At 39.3% G+C, this 23,147-nt stretch overlaps 1 protein-coding gene across 8 annotated transcripts in view; it reads right to left on the bottom strand.

The window, feature by feature from the left end:
- The window catches only part of DACH1 (dachshund family transcription factor 1), a 529,445-nt gene that overhangs the window by 64,900 nt on the left and 441,398 nt on the right, over positions 1-23,147 (bottom strand). For all 8 annotated transcript variants that reach the window (XM_059721974.1, XM_059721936.1, XM_059722019.1 and 5 more), the window contains one exon: positions 2,801-2,952. In XM_059721974.1, the coding sequence (XP_059577957.1) occupies positions 2,801-2,952 (152 nt within the window). The remainder of the gene's footprint in view (positions 1-2,800; positions 2,953-23,147) is intronic.

The following is a 23,147-nucleotide window of genomic DNA, read 5'->3' as shown; positions in this document are numbered from 1 at the left end:
GTTCCCAGGCTTCTGGGCTTTGCTGGTTGCCCCCTCTCTCACTTTCTGCCATGTGTGCCATGGTGTTTTTAAGCCTTCCGAAGAGGCATTGTGTGTGAGCTGCATCCAAGGCTGTGGGTTTTGACTGGGCTATGCCAATGCTCCTGCTGGAACCAAAGCCAGAGGTTCCTATGTAGAGGAACTTGCCTCTGCATTCAGGGTCAGACCTGTCACCATATTTGGGGTTGAGAAGGAATTTTACTCCATGATCACACTGGCATGGACTATGTGGGGGTTTGCCTTCCTCTGTAAGGGGCATGGCCCTCTACCTGGGAACTCTTGAGTATATATTGACAACATTTTATAGAAGCAGGACAATGGCTGCCGTGGTCCCCCTGTTTTCCTGTGGCAGGTTAGGGTGTTAGGTCTGTGCTGTGTCAGGGTTGAGGGTAGTCTTATGTAGAGTTTAGATTATGGATTTTATAGGAAGATTTGGATAGAGCTGATCCTGCCTTAGGTGGGGAGTTGGACTAGATGACCTCTGGAGGTCCCTTCCAGCCCAATTTCTCTATAAAAGGTAACATTAGAAAAAAGCAAAATAATCTGAAGCCCACATTTTCTGAAAGAGGAATCTGAATGCAGTCTCAGCAAATTAATCTATACTCATTTATCTTGCAGTAGTGCAACACTCTCATATTCAATCACAAGATTAGCTAACTTGTTGATGCTAAATGCTTTGCTCATTAGTTTCCTGTCCAATGATGTCAAGTACACACATTTGTCAAAAAAAGGTTAAAATTTTACAAGACACTCGAGCTTATGCTGTACTGTGCACTCATATAAATATAGTTTAGTGGTTACTGCCTATCTTTTTCTGAAACAAAAAGAGTGTTATTTTTGTTCTTACAGCTTTGTTTGAGAGAAGTTTTTCTCTTATTGAAACATCTGCTCTTCTGGTTTGCACTGTCAGGTGCAGGAGACTCCCAAGCCATAAATACTGTGAGTCATACTGAATATTCAAGTAAACCATGGGCAAATAACAGCATTTAGCTCTTATATATAAGTCCTTTTCTCCATTAAGCTCAAAGCACTTTACAAAGAAGTATCATTGTCCCCATATTGCAGGTTGGAACACAGAGGCACACTTATGTTAATGATTTGACCAAGGTCACACAGCACATCATTTGCACTATCAGGAAGAATCCAGGTCTCTTGACACCTATTTCTTAATCCTGTCGCTGGATAATGAGACTCCATATATGTAGGTGCACAGGCACTTGAGTGCTTTCCTTTGTACATAGTCCAAGTAGCTAGACTATGAGGTCTGGGCTCTGTGGAGGATGGGGCAGCAGACATCCCTCTCCCAAATACTGTGGAATAGCAGTGGAGCTGCCACAATCTCTTCTTTACACTGGAGTAAAGTTTTGGATATGCATATACCAGAATAGAACTGGAGAAAAGGAACCAAATAGCTGTGTCTGGCTGAGACATTGCCTGGCTTTGTCTTTATTTCCACTGATCAGTTGCAGGTCAGTGCACAGCAAGTGGGCTGCTCCAAAACTGATTCTGCTCACTAATGATTCCTTGATTTTTGGGTTCTCTAAATAGTGAAAATGGGGCCTAATTTTTCCCTTTCTGTTGCAAATCAGTGTTTCTACCTGGTACTATTTAGCCATATCTGTGTGTTATATATAACTATCCACCCACCTCCAAATGCAAGGCTCACATGAAGATATTGATACTGTAGCTGTGTTCAGATTCAGAGTTTTAAACTGATTATCTGCCCCTCCCTGAGTTGTTTACAGGTAGAACAGAAACTCAGATAACCCTAGCTAGTAAGCTGTTTCATTAACAAATTAATTGACTCCCTAAATTCCTTCATTTCAAAAGGCAAGACAAAGCATGATATTTCATTAACTTAAATAAGGTGTCTATTATAATTTATTTCCTCTGTGTTTGCCGTAGAAGGGTTTTTGTAGGGAAAATGTGGTGAAAGACTATGTTTGGAAGTTAGTAGTTGCTGGTGCAAGCACAGCTGGAGTGAGTATGATATTGCTAAACTTTTCTACACTACCATTTTGCTGCAGCATGAAACATATAGCCATATGGTTGCACAAATTCCATCAGTTAACCACATGATCACTGCATGTGTGGGCAAAAAGTTCTTGTCTCTAATCACAAACACAACTATCTTGGCTCCATGCTACATGCAAGTGTAAATTTTGAATGATGTTTGAGTCAGACTGTACTGTACACACAATAGACATCCTGACTACTGAATAGGAAATCTGCAGAAAATTTAGTAATACTCTTTGAAGCCTATTCTTTGAAGATAGTGCTTTAACTGAAATAAGCTTATTTGTAAAATAAATGCTTTTTGTGAATGCCTTTTACATTAGACATTTTTTAAACAGCTTAACATGTCATTTCCACCTTGGCACTCCAGCACTTTAAAGTAACTATTTATTAAGGAAATGTTTCTCTGTTAAGTAAATGAGATAAACCTAAGCAGTAATATACATTTCATTGGCCTGTAATAAAAAGAGCATTTAAGACAAATGATTTTAAGCATACCAATGCCACTTTCATCTACATCTCTGCTGTGGTTTAATATAAAATCGATATTTTTATGTACTGTAGCTGACAATTTCTAAACTCATTTGATTGTTGCGGTTCCTTTAATACCTAAATTACTACAAAGTTTCTGTAAATTAGTTGATTCAAATAATCTTATGAAGTGATTAAGCTAGAATGGTTGTATTAATTTAGACAAATCTGACACTAGTTTTGTCCCTTTAAACTGATCTACAGAAAGGCCTACCTGGATGTTAGTCAGAAGGGTCTCTATGGAGGACAATCCATCAGGGAATAGAAAAGGAGATGGAAAACCTGGTGGTAGTGGTTGCCCATGCCCAGTTAGAGAAAGTTTGTCAAGGCTGTCTCTTGCGGTTGGTGTGGAGAGCGGGGTCTCATCTGTATGTGATTGAAACAAAAATATAGAACAAGTTACGCTTGTCTGTTTTTATTAGACCTCAGTAATGGCTTCCCTAGTGGTTTCCAGAACATTTATTGCAAATTGGTTCCTGCTATCAGGAGAAAATGCTTTCTGCTGAATTTTCTTTAATGAAAAAGCTGTGGAGATACAACAAGATAACATTAATGAGTAACTTTATAAGCCTTTTAAATGCAGTCTCTAATGAGACTGAGTTTACAGTGCCATAGAATCTTTTTAAAACAAATATTATCTCACATATACTTGTGATAATATATTCAGGCTGGCTTTATGGGCACCTTCCCAATTATCTCATTTTAGTTTGTGTTCTATTTGGATTGACAATAGAATATTTTCTAGCACGACATATATTTTATATACGAGTAGTATTTGCATTGAAGGCTTCCCACACTGTTAACCCTTCACAGCTCCTGATGAATTCATATATTCACTGAAGATATAAAAAAAGAGAAAAACTACACTGGTTCATTGCTTTTCTCTAACAGAGAAATAATACCTGGTTCTTGCAGATCAGGTATGTTTTAACAATAACTGAAATTAAAAGTATGGTTAGAACCACAGGCCTATTCTTTTAAACATGGATCTTTTAACAATTAATGCTAAATTCCTAAGTAGAATCTTTATAACAATCAGAACTGATCATGTGTGACATCACAATGGGAAAAATCTCACTAGTAGAAAAATTAAAGAGTAAAGTTTCAGTCATAATTTATGAGTAGATTATAAAGTAATGTATGTAAAACAAGAAAGAAAAAAAACCAGCAACAAAAATACTGACCCAGACACTCCCACAGTCAAATACGCTTCTATAATTTAAAATAATTTATAGATTGGTGTTGATGAATTACAGAAGTTTGGGCCAATTTCATTATGCCAGACATTAATTTGGCTTCTCTATGAGGAAAAACATCTCTACAAATTGCTCTTCTTTAAGGTTACCATACATCTGGGTTTTCCCAGACATGTCCTCTTTTTTGATCCTCTGTCCGGGTGGGTTTTTAAAATGCAAGCGCATGTTCGGGTTTTTGCTCTGCTTTTTCCCGGCACTTCCAGCTTGGCTGCTTGGGGTTGGGAGCACTGGGGGAATGTGACTGGCTGTCGGGGGATCGTGTATTCTGTGCATGGGCCCTGGCAGCTGCTTGCAGGTGAGAGAGAGAAACAGAGAGACTGCGTGTGCTTTGGTGTGGACAGCAGGGCTGGGAGGGGGCAGGGGGCTGCAGGTCAGGAGTGAGTGGCACTGGCAGGGCAGGGCACTGTGGGTTAGGAGTGAGAACTGGCAGGGCTGGGGAGCTGTAGCTTAGGAACGAGGGGCAGAGGCAGGGTACAGGCATATCACTGCTCCCCCTCCCCACATTCAAATACCAGTCACCCCTCTCCTCCCCCACCACTCTGCCTCTCCCTCCCTCCCCATCACAGATGTCCTCTTTTTTGATACTGGAAATATGGTAACCCTACAACTGAAACATTAGTATAAATGTATTGATGGATCACAGCATAGGCCGCGGAACGGGGAGGGACACCCGGGCTATGGCCCAACTAACTTTTAGCACATTAATTGATATAACCCAAAAATGCGCAATTGTCATTCCGGTTAAAACTGTATAGCTATTTTTTAACTGCATAGCTAGCTAAATTAATGTGCTAAAAGTTGGGCAGGCCATGGCACGGGTGGCCCACCCCTTTCCAAGGCCTATGGATCAAAGTACAATAAAAAATGGGATATATCCTGATGTAATTGTTATCTCTGCATAATTATCAGCTCCTCCTTCATCCAAGTGTAGTCAGGGGTGTGTGTTTGTGTGTATACATAGTATATCTATCTATCTATCTAGAGATAGATAGATAGATAGATAGATAGATAGATAGATAGATAGATAGATAGATACGCACACACACATTTCCCTTGTACTTTCTCTCTTTCTCTGTATACACACACACACACATCTGTGTATGTACGTGTATGTGTGTGTATACAGAGAGAGAGAGAGAGAGTACAAAGGAAATGCGCGTGTGCATATGTACACACACACATACATACATGAACATGTGCAAGTACATGCACATTTCCTTTGTACTGTACCTAGTTTCAAAACAGTAAATAAACTTTTTTCACCATTTAACATAGGATAGCCTATAAATTGGGAATGATACTGTATAAAGTTTTGTAATTTATCTGGGAAGACCCAGCTGTATAATTTAGTTAAGATGTAGGTGTATTATTTTCTTATACGGACATAATCAAGAACTAGACAGTAATTCTGCCCTCTCCTCTGAGAAAGTGCTAGATTACAGCTGTTCTGCCTTAGGGGATTTAGAGTCATTATTTGCTTTTCCTCTTGTTCCAGAAGGAAGTAATCTGGGTCAGCACTTCACCATGCCTGGATTCCTTTCTAATCTACACCAGCTCACTTCTTTTTTGCCAGCATCTACAGTGGAAGTGTCAAAACTTCATCCATTCTGTGTTCCTGCAAACTAGGTGTTAAAAGCAACCCAGAACCTGCTTTCATTTCCTATTCTCCCTACTGAGCTGTGATTCAAGATGGGAGTAGCCTATATGAGAAAGAAGATGGGAACTTTATGCCCTCTTCTTGTCCTGTGTGGAACAACTGACACCTTTCCCTTTATGCATCCTGCAACAGTTTACACATTGTAGCTAAGGTGACATCTTGCTAAAAGCCAAAGGAAAATCTTCAACAGGTCACAGTAACATAAGATTGTGCAACTGAACTATATCTCCCTGTGCTTTCCAGTCATGTCACAAACAGGTGAGAAAAGATAACTGCAGATTTTTTAATCATTTCCCACTGAGTTAAAGCAGGCTCTATATGGAATGTGTCCTGTGGGTATATACTTCCCTCACTGTTCATCCTACCACCCTTAATTTCCCCAGCTATTTTGGTGGGTACTAGATTGAAGATTTTTTTCTTCACCATCACCATAATACACTAGAAATACTAAGGTACTTCATTAGGAAAAATAAACTAGATATTGCAACTCTCTGCGATAATGTAAGAATTCATGGACTTAGGCTCGCACTTGCAAATTTTTCCCTTGAAATCCTGTTCTAGCTATGATGAGTTATTACCACATGCTGTGTTCCAAACTGCTGTCACAAACAGATATCGCTTCATTAATTTCAAAAGAAAAACAAAAAAAGTGGTAAGAATATATCAATAAAGGCTCGCACAAGCACAAAGGTTCAGAACCATTTCTGACTTGCAGAACTAAAAAAAAGAAATCTGTTGTCAGTCGCAAACGTGGATTTGCCAAATTACTATCATACTTCACAAATAATTTTAAAAGTTGTCTCATCATTTGTGTCATGTTAATTAAAAGTGGGTTTTACTTTTAGGTGATCCACATATGCTTTTTATTTTCTAATTGCTACAATCTGCTTAAGGATCGAATCACATTCATATGAGCAGTTCCACAGAAATCACAAGGGTACCTCTTTGGTAGTGTGAGTCTGGGATCTTGCTCTCTTGTTATTCCCTCCCATCCCAGCCAAGCAAGCAAGCAAGCAAGCAACAGGCATAAACGAAACAAAACAGAAACCATGTAGCACTCAGAGGTGTAACTAGCTAGGTCTGTGCCCTAGGCAGTAGAGGTGGCAGCAGGGGCTGGGCTGGTTAGGCTATGGCAGCAGCAGTGGCAGTTGCCATTCTTGTGTCCCCGTCCTCCCCCCCCCCCCCTTTAAGAGCTCTTCCCTATTTACACTACTGCCGGTAAGGAAGGTAGGGACATCTTATGCTACCTGGAACAGTGTAGAATTTAATTAATAGTTTTGATTTTTAAAATGTTATTGCCTTAAAGGATGCTAGACCCAATCAGCCCACAAAGTCTTTGTCCCTAAACCTCCCACCTGCCTAGCACAGATTTTACTACACATTTTGCAATCAAATAGCAATCCACACATTTTTACAGTTTTCTATATTTTTATGTGCTTATAGAAAGCTTTTGTAAGATGTCTTGGCACAGTTTAAAAAAAAATTAGGTAACTCAAAATGGCTAAAAACTATACTGAATTATATCAGTTTTAAGTAATGTCCAGACACTAACTTTCTAATAAATAACAGCAACAAATTTACACTGAAGGGTAAATCTAGAGAGGTGAACTCACTGTGAACTTATTTTAATGAAACTTTAACTGAGAGAAAAAATCAGACTAATGTGACTTTGTTTTCTTGATGTCCCATGTGAAATAAACTTTGAGTGTGAGTATGTTTGAAAAAGAGCAAATGTAGATATTATACACAGGAAGCATGGATATTTGTGGATGTGAGATAAGCAATGATTGAGAGAATCTTGAAAAAAATGTGTTTTTAAGAAAAACCACATTGTAAACATCAGCCAATTAAAACATAATCACATACCTTAGTAGCAAAATAATATGACCCCCCGTACCATTAAAGTATTTTAAAAATCTTCCACTTATACAAGCTCTTCTCTTTACAATTCAGTAACTGAGCACTCCTTCTAAACAACCATTAAACTACAGCCTTGTAAATTGAGGTACTGCCATCTCCCTTAAGTGAATATTCCTATTACAGGAGACCCTATGAGCCACTATAATGCAGTACAATGTATGTCACAGATAGGAGAGGAAATAAAGCAGTCCAGAACCCCTGTGATTTTCTACTACCAAATCCCCTCTTCACAAAATAAGATGGCAACCTGGCGTAACCTTTAGTTACTGTACTACAGTACAACCTGGCATAACCTGTAGTGCTGTAGATTGAAACAGTATATATCAAGACTTGAAACAGGCCAGCAGAAGCTGCCTCCTGTCTGTGCTGCATAGGAATGAGTCGATCATTGTTTTGTAAGTTACACTACTTTAGGGTCACATACACTGGACATTTACTGAATTGTAACTTGCATCACTATGATCCTCAGCTCTGAATTTGCAACAAGTTTTTAACATATATGAATGAATACACACACACACACACATATTTCATTTTTAAAAAGTTGTTCTACTTTCCAGAAACGAATGTGTTTTTTTCCAAATCAGTGTTTATCTGAGGATAACAACTGGTTTGGGCCAGATACAACAGCTGACATTTTGTAATGTATTTGTTTTCCTGACATTTTGTTCCCCCCTCCCTCAGTTAGCATGGAAACATTTATCCAGGAAGCTCTGATATTTACTTAAAAAATAAAAATGGATAAAAGCTAAATAGTGGTGACTACTCTTTCACTTGCTTCCTTAAAAATAAATACGGTTACTTAAGGATCATTACCAACTGAACTGGAGAATGCTGCAACTATCAGACTTCAACAGCAAGAGATATAATCATCACCTAGAGAAAATATTGTACTGAGCCCTGCATTTGCATAATCGCTTAACTATAGTGATGCTATTGTTCCATTCTGAAATGTTTAAAATGTAACCATTCTTGAAACAGGCACATGATTGCTATGATTACTTTATGCATTTTTGCAGAGGAGTATGTAGGATTTGTCCTAAAGTAATTAGCAGGGATTCTGGTTTTCTCTGATAAAAAAATCCCTAATATTTGTATATAAAAAAAAACTAACTTAAAATCCACATTTTTCCACGATTAAAATGAAACACCACTATCTATCTATCTATCTATCTATCTATCTATCTATCTATCTATCTATCTATCTATCTAAAAGCCTTAGTCTGTCTGCCTGTCTGTCCATAATGCTTTATTCTCACTCTGACTGACTGACTGAAACAACCAATCAGTGTGCTCCAAGAGCATTTGGAGAGGAGATGGTACAGCAGAGCTTGCCATGAAGGTGAGGACACAGGGGATGGAGTGGTGGGGAGGGGTGAGGCCAGCGCTGCTGACCTCAGCCCCCCTCCCCCCTGCTTCCTGAAGGCAGCGGCAATGGTGCAGGGGGAAGGGGAGGAGTGGGCCCATTCCTCCCCTCCCCCGACCAGACGAGAAGCAGGGGCAGGGCAGGATGCAGGGGAACATGGAAGGACATGGAGCCACTGGGCCCTGACAAAAGGGGAGGGGGGGCGCACAGTGGTGCTTCCACCGCTGCCATGTCCTGACAATAGCCCTGAAGGGGACGGGAGCAGTCCCAGCCCCAAACTGGCAGGGGCAAGGGGGGGGGAGGTGGGCCCATTTGCCCTCTCCCCTGACTGGATGAGAAGCAGGGGCAGGGCCAGATGCCATCTGCCATGATGGCAGGGAGCACATTGTTGCTGCCCCATCACTGCCGAGCCCCAACAAAATCTGGCAAGAGAGTGGGGGAGCGGAGGCACAGTGATGGCACCCTGCCACCACCACTGCTGGGCCCTGCCAACAGCCAAGAGGGAGGGATTGGAGTTGGGAGGGGAGGCAGGCAGACATGGGCTGGGTGGACCCAGAGCATGGGGGTGGGGGGGAATGGGCCCAGACCTGAAGAGGGGAACCCGAATTGCCTGTCATTCTTGACACGCAATTGACTAGTAGGTAGATAGATGAAAAATTGGGCTTTTTTTATCAGAGAAAAGCAGAATCCCTAGTAATTAGTATGTTTTTAGTGCACATAGTCAATGTTCTTGTACTTTTTGTTGAATTTTCTTAACAATAAATTATATAAATATAATGCTCAAGGCAAGGACTTCGTCTTAATTCTTAAACTGATAAAGATGAGAACTGAAGCCAGTATTTTTTCTATATTCTATCAATCAGCATCAATCAGATTCATATTAATAGCAACTGTTAGATTTCATTAGAGATTAGTACAGGCTACAAAGTTTGGATCTGGATCCACATCTCCAAAATTAGAACTATTAGATATAAAAGATTAATTTGGATTTCCTCTATTCTTAATTTTTGACAATTTCTTTTAATTAATTCCTTTACATTCTTAGAGAAAACCTGTAATTCAGATGATCCACCAAGATGCTGTATAACTTCACACATAATCTTTCCCTCAAAAGTTCTTTGCCTGAGAAGACAATTTCTTCTTATCAGCATGGATCCTGGTTTTCTCTGATTTAAAAAAAATCCCCATTTTCAGTTAAAAAAATTTCACCTGAAATCCACATTTTTGCATGATTTAAATGAAACATCAATCTCCCTCTATATATGTATATGTATAGTAGTGTTTCATTTAAATCGTGGTAAAATGTGGATTTGGAGTTACTTTTTAAAAAAATGAAAATTGGGGATTTTTTTTTTAATCAGAGAAAACCAGGATCCCTGCTTATCAGTTCCTCATCTGTATAATGGCCCCAGTCAGACAACCTCAACAGAGCAATTGTAGGAGGATGGTAAAGGTTATCATCAAATGTGATAGGACCTCGTCTTTGGTCAGTTTTGATCCATATCCCAGAATCCTATTGCTGATGTACCAAGGTGTCCAAACATCAGCATTTAAATAAATTTAATTTTAGGCTCCAGCTATTCACAGCTGACCAGTAGCTATAAATTCTATTAGAAGAATAGCAGAATCACAAATATGTCACCTGGAGAAAACACAGCTGGCAAATATGCAACTACACTGATTCAATGTCTGTTGGGCCCATAACTTTTATAATAGGTTACTACTCATACTTTTAGCTCTCCCTTTATGAATGCTGCTCACCATTATCAATTTCTTGACTTGGCATGCTTACCTGGCAGCCTCTAGGTGATGAATTCTAATTTACAAATCAAATTCTTTACTGTGAATATGCAAACTGGTTTTCAAAGGCCAAATTGGGGTGAATATTCATTGGCATAGCAAAAGACACATTCCTCAGACAAAGGCCCCTACATGGTTTCTCCTTCTTTCTCCAAACCAGAGCTTAGCTGATGCTGTTGAATCCTTTCCCCCCCCCACACACACTTTTTTTGTTTTAATATGGGTAAAATAATGTTCTTTTTATCCAGTCACATTCTTGAAAAGGTCTGGACCGTGCTGGTTGAAATTATCCCCCACAAAAACAGTGGGAGACAGAGAACCTAGCTTGGAAAATCTCAGTCTAAATGGTTAAAATGGCAGTTTTAAGTGAACAAAGGTGGTCTTATAATGGAAAGTCTGTCCTTTATTAGCTATTTTTACCTGTGGAAAGTAGGTGTACTGATGTGAATGAGTGTGAATTTGATAGTACATTATTCCTCCTTAGCATAAGGGCATAAGACTGAACAAGATGAAAAGCAGATTGGAATTAAATCAAGGTACTCAATATATATTCTTGGCTGCTGCCATTGTTTAAATGTCTGTTTTTCTACTTGCATTTACGTTTCATCACCAGTGAAGACTATGTTTGCACAGAGTGTGCTCCATCCCCCTCACAGCTTTCAGTGCTTACAAGACTGTGCGTGTGCCATCCCCCCAAAGCATTTAAGCTTGCTCTTGCATGAGGCTATCTAATGAGAACTATCATTTTCTGACTGTTCCAAAGCAGGGTGGGATAAGCCAGGAGAAAAAAGAGCAGAGAGTTTGTTTCCTCTACTCTTACAGAGAAACTCTCCCCCATCAGCTGAGCTGAACTGGCAGTGGTGAACTAGGGTAAGAAAGCCATGGAAGAAGGTTTGAGGAATCCATGAATAGGCAAAAGAGCCCAAGACTTTTTGTGACTAGCAGCCAGTTGTTTGATGTGAAGGATATTGATATCAGAGAAACCTTCTGTGGATTGCAGAGACTGGGACTGAGAACAACTGTGGGCTAAGGAGTTTAAGGGAGACAGCTCTAACAAGGAACAGTGAGGAAAACTGAGTCTGGCTGTGGAAAGATGGTGGGACAGATTGATGTGGAGGGAAAGAAAGTAGGTCTAGGAGCTGGAGCTTCTAATGTAATCATTACAAATGAATGGAAGAAATTGGCAATATACATCCAAAAAGCAGAAATGCAAAGTAGTGGTGATGTTCCACCTATGAGGATGTCTTCAGCCTTTTGGACTAAAAGGTGTTTCTTCTTCATTTTGCATGGCCCTAAGAAGGGCTCACAATCAAATCATTACAACTTACCTAATTTTCTGTTTCCAAAATGAATTATTTTTATAACATCTGTTGTATTCTACTACTATTACTACTACTACAACTGACTAGCACTAGATAATATTAGCTGAATAATTTATTTTAAGAACTTCACAATACATGCACCGGACATGGCAGGAGGCAAGCAAAGATGCCTCTCATGTAACAGGCATATATGGTTATCCAGCACCCCCCATTCCTCATGGGTGCCAGATAACAAAGCTTTTGCTGTATTTTAAAATCAATTATCCTGTACATATTTTTTACAGTTTAGTTACCCATCTCTAGAAGTAAGATGCAATAGTTAATTACCACTTTGTTAACATTGGAACATGTTATTTGCAAAAACAAAATACAATGGCTTGTCTATCACTATCATTAAAATTGTTCTGTTCACTTACAATTTTTTTTTCAGATGATTTAAGTACCTATGGATTTGGGATAAAGAAACAATCTGATTATCCAAAATAATTCTAAGTGATAATGTGACATTCTTAAATCAATATCATAGTTCAAATATTTTAGCTACATTATGGTAACTCACATGAACACCTTAGAGACAAAAAAAATCCTAAAAATACAGCAAAAGGTAGCTTAAAATAAATACTTTTGTTGAATTTTCTTAACAATAAATTAATATAAAAATAATGCTCAAGGCAAGGACTTAATCTTAAATTTTAAACAGAAAAAGATGAGAACTGAAGCCAGTATTTTTTTGTATTCCATCAATCAGCACCAGACTCAGATTAAAATCAACTGTTATTCCAGATATTCCTTTAAAAAAAGTTTTACTGCTGCAGCTATCAAAAGTGCTGACTTCACTGTAATCCTGAGTGATCTGATTCATGATCTTTCAGCCCCATCTAGTCAGTCAGTCAAAACAATCATAGGGCAGGTATAGACATGACACATCTAGCAGTGTAAGTGATCAGAAGCCAGTCTATACCTGTAACAAAAGTTCAGCACACCCAGACTGATTTAAAAATGGTGAAACCCATCTAAGATTTACCCCCACCAGCAAAGGGCGAATGTGTGTTCTGTATGCTACTGATCTAAACTAAGCCACTTACAAAAAACCTCATAGCTTAGATCGATTCCACCTTGGGCTTTTTGAATGTCTGTACCTAGCCTTAGTACCAATAAAGTGCTTTCCCTTCTTGGACACTGACCTCTGTAGCATTTGGATGGAGAATTTAACATGTGGAAAAAAGTATGCAAAATGGTAGGTCAAGCTAACATAATTTGATTATGAATGAATGCCCTGAAAACTAAAAAAAACTTTATAGATTGTTGAAGTTTCCTAATGTCTCTTCAATAGATGTATTATAAAAACTAATGGAAAAGCAAATTTTGAGAGTTATAAAAAGAAGTAAGCACAATATCACTTAACTAAAGTAATAAACAAGAAAATGCACCCACAGCAAGCATGCTCTGTCCTACATTTTGAGTTTATTTGTATACTGACTTCAAAATGCCAAGATAAAACTTTATAGAACATGAAAAATATCTTTTGCTGAATTTTGTTGGGTAATTCTAAGTGGAACTGTGATTTGTTTTAATTGGCCTCTAGACATACCTCATGAAAGGTAAAGAAACATGTATTTGGAAGATTAGGAGAAATATTAAAATAAGTAGATGAATAATGGTGGTATTTATGTCATTGTCGGCATGAATTTATTTATTTTTTTTGCAAGCATAACCTTGGTGAGAAGGGAATTCTTGATGAGCACAGCTGGTATCTTGCACTCCTGGATGATGAAGACATAACACTAATGTCTGTAACACTGAAGAAATCTTATTTTATTTTATTTTAAATTATTTTCCCATTTATAAGCATGCTTATTCCTGGTGCATCAAAAAAGATGGAGTTGACGCTGTTAGAATTTTTCTACCAGATATTGATAATGTAATGTTTAATTTGTCAATAAATCCTGTTATGTTACTTAGGCTAGGTACCTAAAATTTAAAAAGCATATTTGTATGCTTATATTTGAAGAGGCTTTTCCTAAAGAGATTTCTCTTCATTTTTCTTACAGATATGCATTGAAAATTTGTTCAAGTTAAGATGAAATGGGATTGTAAATAACTTAAAAAAAATAAAAAGAATACTGCACAGTACATCTAACATTTAGATTTGATAATGTGTCATTTCGGCAACAGTTAAAAATAACTATGCCATACTTTGGCTAATAATATCATGAGAGGAGCGGTATATTAACAAAAGACATTCCCAGCTATTTAACATGTTTGTTTAGGAGAGCTATGCTACATAGTGTGCCAACATTCTTAATCTAATGTGTGGGGCTGCCTGGATCTTGCTTGCAGTAATGCCTCTCAGCTATTGTCCATAAGGCCAATGCAAGAAGTTACTTAGCAGCCAAATCAAGCACTCATTGGCCTGGCCAGTTAGTGAGTGTTCAAATAAGTAATCAGAACCTTGAAAAAAAAAATTAAGAGCAATAGAGAAGCCTGGGTCCAAACAGAGAACAAAGAGAGCTTTACAAGAGCTGGACTTTGCATCATAAATTTACATGCGACTGCTATGAGCCAGAAGAAATTGGTGTCAGTATAAAATGCTAAATCAGGGGTAGGCGTGTTGTTGGCCAGAGTGCTGAAAAAAATGCAATGTCTACATTGTAATATGCCAGAGTCCCGGCATGCCAGAAAAACAAAACCGGGGTGTGGGGTACATGGCAGGACATACTGCACATTAATACTGCCTTTGCTGTGTTTGTTAGGGTCTTTTTGTTAAGCATGTTTGTGATGAGAGAGGAAAAAAAAGAGAAAGAAAGATGAGAAAAAGAGAGAGAAAGAAACAGGGAAAGAGAAAGAAAACAGAGAAGAGAAGAGAAAGGAAAGAGATAAAACAGGAGAGAAGAGAGAGGGCAGACAGAAAAAAGAAAGAGAGAGAGAAAGAGGAAAAGAAAGGGAAAAAAAAAAGGAGAAGAAATAGAAGAAAAGGAGAGAAAAAGAGGAAAGCAGAGAAAAGCATTAACCATCTGGGCAGGAGCAGGGTGGGTTCAGCTATGCAGGGTGGGCTATATGGCCTGGGTGGCCCTGGGACAGGTGGGCTCAGCTATGTAGGGCAAGTGGAAGCAGCCTGGGCAGTGCTGAAGGGGTGGTTATGGTGGGGCTAAGGCAAATTTTGGAGTGGCTATAGCACCCCCAAGTGCCACCCTAGTGCTATCCCATGCACCGGGCTCCAAAGCCCCAGCCAGGCTTTGTGCCAGCAGTGGCTAAATGCGTCCCTCTGGGTGGATGGCAGGGGAAGGGCCTGAGGGAGCACCACCCCAGGCCCCTCCCCACCATCTTCTCTAAGGTACACATGCAATCACCACTGGTACCAGTTCAGTGCTAGCAATGCCTGAATGTGCACCTCAGGGCGCAGGGTGGAAAAGGACCTGAAGCAACACACACATGCATGCCTCCGGGTGAACAGTGGTGGAGGGGCTGGGGATACACTGCCCCAGCCCCTCTCCCGACCTGCACCCCGTGCCTCATAACAGATGATGGGGGAAGAGCCTGGGGTTGTGCTGCCTCAGGGTCCAGCTGGGGCTCTGGAGCCTGGAGAACAGGGGCGGTGCTAGCGGGGGAGCTTAAGCGGACTATATCCACCCTAAAATTTTATTTAGCCCTCCCCATTGCCACCCTTCCAGCACTGCCTGGGCCACTGCCACCTGCCCCATGCAGGTGAACACACCCCGCTCCCACCCACACCCCACTCCCACTCACTGTCCCCCTCAGCCCCTGCTACTAGAAAGAGGCTGGCTCCAGCCCTAAAGCCAGACCACACTCAGGGTAGCTACTGCCAGCCATTGAATTTGAGCTGCTTGCAGCCTCCCAGCCACCTACTGAGAGCAGCCCAGGCTCCATAGCTGGCAGCAGCTGCCCAGAGTCCGGGCAGGTGGTGGCATGCCGAGCAAAATGGCCTTGCATGCCATGCTCTGGAACGTGTGCCAAATCCCTGCGCCAAATCTTACTTCCCCAGAAGCCAACAGGGATTTTGCCCTAGAATCAACCAATACATTTTCATTCTGCAGCAGCAATATAATGTTAGTAAAGAATGTGGTCGCTACCTCCACAATCTGTACCTGTCAAAGGAGAACCTAAATGACTCAAGTTCCTACTCTGACAGCCTTTATTCAGTAATAAGACTTCTGTTTTCCCTGGGTAGAAATGAGGTAGCTCTGATGCAACCAGATGCCCATATATATCTAATATTTCTTTAGAATAGAGATGTTCACAGTACGCTGATCAAGTTCTGACATAGCCGACCATCAGAATAGCAAGAATATTCATTTGAATTTTTAGAAACAATCTCACAGAGCCTGTAGATACACAGAAAACATTGTGGATGTATCTACCCACAGCCCAGGTCCAGGGATGAAATGTAAATATGTATACAAAGAATTAATATAGGCATTTTGGATTATTTAATAATGATTTCCTAATGGTGGAAATTTGGGTAACAACCAATCTCAGTCTTTGAGCTTTGTAGTAACAGAAATTTATTCTAGGAGATTATTGGAACAACTCTGAATAAGTTGCTTGGTGATTGTGTTTATTTGCTGATATCTGCTTTTCACTGAAATGCTAGAATAATTAAAAAGGCTAAGGAATAATCATTGTGCTCTGAAACAAAATTTAAAGCAACAAGGTATGCATTTTTACATCTGATGTGATTTCTGTGGCAATGCATCAAATACTTGAAACCAGCTGCCAAAATGTGTCCATTAGTGAGCTTCCGCTGGCATTCCCTAGCTCAATGCTCACTGATGGAATATTACAGAAGTTTTAACTCTAATATTTTCTGCTCCATTTGAGGCATCCGCTTTAAAGTCAACTCATTCTTACTGCTTTTGCTGCTGCAATATCAGCTGTACAGCCATGGCATGTGTATTAATGTCCTGATATTTGTAATCTAACAATATTGGAACATGCATGTATTAATTCAAAACGGTTCATGCTATTAGAAAACATTATTTTACACATTCAAACCTTTTTATATCAAATTCAGGAGTGCTATAGATGGTGGCATAAGTGGATCAGAAATGGCCAGGGAAGGCAATGTAATTTGAGTTAATTTGGCTTTCTGTAGATATACAGACTGAGTACAATTTACATGGCAAGCATACGAATATCAGTATAAAACAGTGCACACTGTACTCATTTTCATACTCCAGTTTCCCAACCTTTATAGAAATTTGTATTACTATTATATGGCTGGAGGGTCATTGTATCTGCTAATACCAGGTGTGATTTTGGCCTTAGCTGTACCATATTATAACATCATGCAATTATGTTTTTTACTAAACAAACATATATGCTGAGTACTATTTTTTTCAACAACAAACTGCTGAAGATGTTTAACATTTATTTGTGCCACCGTTCTTACTTGGAATATCCTTTATCCTCTTTTTGTAAGCTATTCCATAGGTATCGTGTAAATATCATATATGGAAGGTGTGAATTTTATAATCAAATACATCTCCATGAATCCCTCAAATTGTTCAAATATGAACTGATAAATGAATTAGTACATGTGACAACAGAGGCATAATCACAATGGGACCTGAAATCTTGCTACAGCTCTGGTACCATTCAGATAATTACTGTCTAAACTAACTCCTACTAATTGCTGACAAATTGTATCTTATCCTGGAGAGATTGCTGCATATTTAGATGTAATAATGGCATTCAGGATCCTGACAACAGGTCAGTTCTAAGCGTAGTTTAAGCAGAAAATGGCAGTTGCTTTAAGTAATAACTGCCCTGCATGGTTTTATGAGACAAACTGTTGAATACAAAAAATTAAAATAAAAAACCCCATAATTATTTCAATTATTTTTAAGGTTTTGACTGGAACCAGAGTCACTGATGAAGGCAGGTGCTTTAACTAGTTATGATAAATCTAAAAAATCCAGAGTTCAAATCTGAATCCTTTTTCAAAATGTATCCACATCATTTCATATCTCACTCAATCCTTTCCTTCACACTCATACCTTCTATTAGCATAGTCTTCTTTTTCCCATCCCCCTTTTGCCTCTCAAATCTCTTGAAAAAGTAGAATCTCCTAATTCTGAATACCCTTTCATTGACCTCAATAGGCTTCTTGTTCATCAAATATGAAGACAACAGAAAATAGAGCACAGATTACCCAAACTTGTTGAAATCCTAATGTCGAGTTAAATAAAGGCTTGTGGAAGTTGGAGAGCTGAAGAGAATAAGCAATTTACTGAACCCCAAGAGGAACTTCTTTTGGGTTATTTGGAGCCAGAATTCAGGGTGGCCCATCTGACCCAGGCATTTACAGAAACTTAAAGAAAGTTCAAGTATGGTTTGGATTTGAATATGGTTTGAATTTAGATTTGCCATTCCTGACTAACAGTTTGGCGCTCTAATTTCAAAATAAAGCACAGGAACCCAATTCTCCACTGCTTTGCACTTCAGGTACTCATCTAAATATGTGCAAAGCAGGTATAAGAACTAACAATCAGACAAAGCAACAGAGCAAATTTATGTTCAGTTTTGCGAATTTCCTGGTAAAGCAAAGGAAAAAACTGCAGACCTTTCCCCTTCTTTTTAAAAATGATGTTAATGTAGGATAGGTGACATTTTACTGAGAAAGCCATTGTCTTCCTCTTTTTAGAAGTAAGCGATAAAAAAAGATTTAATATTCCAGATCCTGCTCTTAATGGTGAATATTAAGAATAACTCAAATAAGTGGAACTACATTCAGAAATAACCAATGCATTTTTTCCCCGAAAGGAACTTTGAAATCATATGGGCTTCCCAGCCACCTTCCTTCCTTAAAACTTCTCTCATAAAACATAAAACAAGAAGGTGGAAATCACTACTGTTGGGGGATTACATGTACTTCCAATTCAAAATCATTGTGGCTTTCCCTTCCTGCCCACCTATGAAAACTGAAATTCATACCCTTGTATCACCCTGTATGTGGGAAGTGAACTTGTAGACAATGAAGCAGGAGGCACCAAAGAACAGAACCTCAGCTGGTGTTAATCCGCTGGTACCTTCATAGAAGTAAATAGAGCTGCACTAATTTACACGACCTGAAGATCTAACCCCAAGAATGTTACTTCTGAGGTTTTCCTTGTATCATTTGGCTAATGAAGGAGGATTTCTGAAGTCGGTTCTAAATCCTGGTTTTCCCTCAGCACTGTGGATCTGCCTTTTAAATAGTAAGCCACTGTTAAACTTGTATTAAAAGTTATTTAAAAGGTTAAAAAGCAAGAAAAGCACAACTTTGTTTTAACCCTATTTTTGTTCTTGGCTGTTTTACCCTAACACAGTGTTAAGCATAGTATTACAATACCACTACACAACAGATGTTAAATGCAATGTAAAATTGTCAGTAGTAAATGATTGATGATCCTCTTTGCTATTTCAAAATAAACCCTGATTATTTATATAGTTTTGGACACTGCTTGAAAGCATCATATTAAATCTAAACAACTGATCCATTTTTCAATGGCTTTTTGTGTGTAATGTATTATGTATGTTTTTGCATTCTCTTGTGTAAAAGGCTCTGGTGTATGAGAAACGTTGAGAGTTTTGAGTGCTCCACCCAGTCCATATGGTAAGTTTGCTCTGTGTGTAAGACTTACCTTTTTCCATCAGGTCCATATGGCAGGCTTGGACTAGCCAGGGCCTTCTATCCTCCACAGGGGCCATATGGCAAGGAGAGCTAAGTGAACACTCATTTACCTTGTATTAATATTTTATCTGACACAAACACCTCCCTTCTCCCCCTCCACCCCCCAGAATGGGTGGAAAAGATTCAGCCCATGAAAATGGTTTAGTCACATAATCAATATATATGTGACAATGTGATATGGGATTTGGGCTCTGTTATTCCATTTTTATTAAAAACAGAAAACTCAAAGGAATAATTTATAAAATTATTTGATAAACTCATTTGATGGTTTGAGACAGTTTGACAGTATATTATTTAATTATGCTAACTACCTGGTGGACATTTATATATGTGACAGTCCAGTTTTATTAGGTCTAATATCACCTTTAATATAGACAACCAGACTCTCTGAATCTGCCAATCACCACATTGTAAGCAAATCAGTAACTTACGTTTGTGCCTCTTGTGATATTGATTCTTCTCTGAGGAACATGGTCCTCTCTTGCCATGTTAGAGCAACCTACTAGCTACTTTAATTTATGCTTGGTTGCTACAGCAATAATAAGCTGGAAGTGAAACCAAGAATCAAAAGGACTGGTGTAGTACAATTATATCCAGGCCTAGCCACAATCTCTCTCTGCTACACCAGTAACAGAGAAGAATAGTGTGAGAGACCCCATGTCAACACTGTACCCTTGATTATCCTAATGAAACCAGTTGTTGGGGCCAGATTATGCCAGCAGTGTGATGCATTGCACCTGAGGATCTAGGCCATAAACTCTGAATCATCCACAATAGAAAAAAATGATGACTGTGAATCTAAATTATAAGCCATATTACCATAGTAATTGCTTTAAAATTAATTCATTGTTATAGCATTTACTACTCAACCCAAAGCTTTGCTGTCATTTTAAAGTAATTTAGGGGCCCTTAGCACTTTACTTACAGATACTATTTATACATGAAAGATGGAAGCAATTTGTAACAACATGTTTATGAAAGTTTTATTGCATTCACAAAACTGATTCTAAAAATAGAACTACTCTACTACAAGAAAACTTTACATACAACTTTATATTATTTGAAACCGACATTATAAGTAAAGATTTTACTGAGATTATTTCAATTTGTAGGATTTACAATCCTTGATTTTTCATCTGGTTTTCCAGTCATTTCATCCAATAAAATCACCATATTTACATGAATCCAAGACGACCCTGAATTTCAGACAACCCCCCAGTTATCAGATTCGAGATATGGGAAATTATAAATTTGTTTTAATTTTCCATGTGTAGAATCTAGTTATTGGGGGGTCATTTTAAGTTCATCCCCCCAGCAATGCCTCAGGGAAAGTAGTGGCAGGAAAAGCAGCGGCTGGGGGGCAGGCAGCCTGGCCCAACCCTTTGTCTCCCACTTGCCATTTACCCCCTATGCCTCCCCTCGACAACCTGTCCCCCCATTTCCTACACTCCTCCGTGCACTGTGTCCCTCCCCTGAATTCTCCTTGCTCTGTGTTCCCTTTCCCCTGTGCCCGTCCCCCATGCTCTGCACCTGCCTTCCACTACACCCTTTCTCTGCACTCCCCTTGCTCTGTGTGCCCCTTGCTCCATGCTCCCCCCTGCACCATGTGCTCCTTCTCTGTCCTCTCCCCAGCATCACATACCTTTTTTCTAGCACTCCCCACTGCACTGCATGCCCCCTTCCACATTCCCATTACATGTACTCCCCACACTCTGCACTCCCCTGCCCCCATGCCCTCTCCCCATTCCTCTTGCTCCATGTGTCCTTTCCATTGCAATCCCCCCATGGTGCTTTCCTCTGTTCTCCCTCCTGCACCATGCACCCCTTTCCCATGCTTCCACCTGCACTGTGTGCCTTTTCCCCCACAATCCATCCCACACCATAAGTCCCCTTTACCCATGCTCCCCCCACCAAACACTCCCTACCTGCTGCATAAGCCACTCTGGCCCTATCTGGAGCCACAGAAGCTGCTTGCCTGGCCCATACTCATATATAAGATGAGGGTTCCACCCCCACCCCCCCCTTGGGGGAATGGGTTAAGGAGGGGGAACCTTGTCTTAGACTGGAGTAAATATAGTATTAAACTTACACACATATGGTATCATCAGTATTAATGACAAATAACACAAATAATTCAAACATATGTTCAATGGGCATCTTTACTCTTGCTCCAGTGGTAGTGGGGGGTTTGCTTTAATTAGAGTTGCTCCGAGACCTGCTCTAACTAAAGTGTCCTCAGCATCTCCTGAATTCAGCATCCCACATTTTCAAAATGGTGGTGAGGGTGTTTTAACAAAAGCTCATTCAATGTATTTTATTTAAACTGCCCCCACCACCATTCTGAAGCATGGGGATGCTGAATAAATGAGACATGGAGGCTGCTGGAGCATACTAATTAGCATGCTTCAGTAGACTTGATTAGTCAAGTCTGTTCCAACATGTTGTAATTATAGTGTTTTGGAGCGGTAGCCCCGTATGTCTACAGGCACCCTAATAATTCAGCTCTATGATTTGCTTCTATTCTTCATCCTGCAAATGTTCACTAACAGTTGTAGTGTCTACTACCATGAATATTCCCTCTAATTTCAAAGGACTACTCATGATTGTAATTATTACATTCATTTGTGAGTATTTGCAAGGATCTGACACCCCAACTTCTATAGGGGCTTTAATCCCATTTTCTTATAACAGGCAGATCTTCTGGCTTTCAAAATTTTTGATGCCCTTCCTGAATTAAAAAGAACCCACAACCGGTATTTCTAGACCTAATTTATTCTCTTAACCTTCCATTCTATTTTAACATGTTTATCACGCTTTTTTTTAAAGATCTAGCCATGCTCCCATTTAATCCTACTTTAACATTTATACATCATCTCTTGGTGTTTGAAGAAGCCCGGATTAGCTACACAGTTGTTTATAGAAACACATATAAATAACGTGTTGTATAAAGCAGTGTTTGAAAGTGGCCTTCAAGAGCCTAGAAGCAATACTATTCCATCATGCTCAAATCCATGGAAAACAATGAATTCAAAAGGTGGGTGGGTCCTCCTCTACCATGCTGCATTTTTTGTGACTCAGTCTTAGGGTAAAATGACAATGCATTACAAAAGCAGATTCATTGGTGGGTTTTCAGGGACTTAAAATGGGAGGAAGAGCATTGCACTGAGATGCCTGAATAAAATACAATCTATCGTTAAATAACTATTTGGACTGAACAAGACACTAAAATGAAAATGTGTTTACTTTGTCTTATGAATGGAAATCTTAAGACAGTACTTAAAGTTATATAGAGGCTACTCTGATCTCTGGCATGTTGTTATAGCTTGGTATGTTTTACACATTCTTATAGAAGTATGCATTGTTCATTTTTTCATTGAGTCAAGAGTTTTAGTTTTGGGGGATTATATTAAAATTAGAAGAACACTGCAATTAAGGTCTTTCTGGATACATACGTATAAAAAAGAAAAAAATATATGAACCTGACTTCATAAATACTATTCACTGTGATTTTGTTAAAGTTTAGATGTGTGGATTTGTATTTGAAATC

This window comes from Alligator mississippiensis, chromosome 1 (genome assembly GCF_030867095.1).
Source record: "Alligator mississippiensis isolate rAllMis1 chromosome 1, rAllMis1, whole genome shotgun sequence".
NCBI lineage: Eukaryota > Metazoa > Chordata > Crocodylia > Alligatoridae > Alligator > Alligator mississippiensis.
The sequence above is the reverse complement of the archived record's forward strand: the minus strand, read 5'-3'. Positions and strand labels throughout refer to the sequence as shown.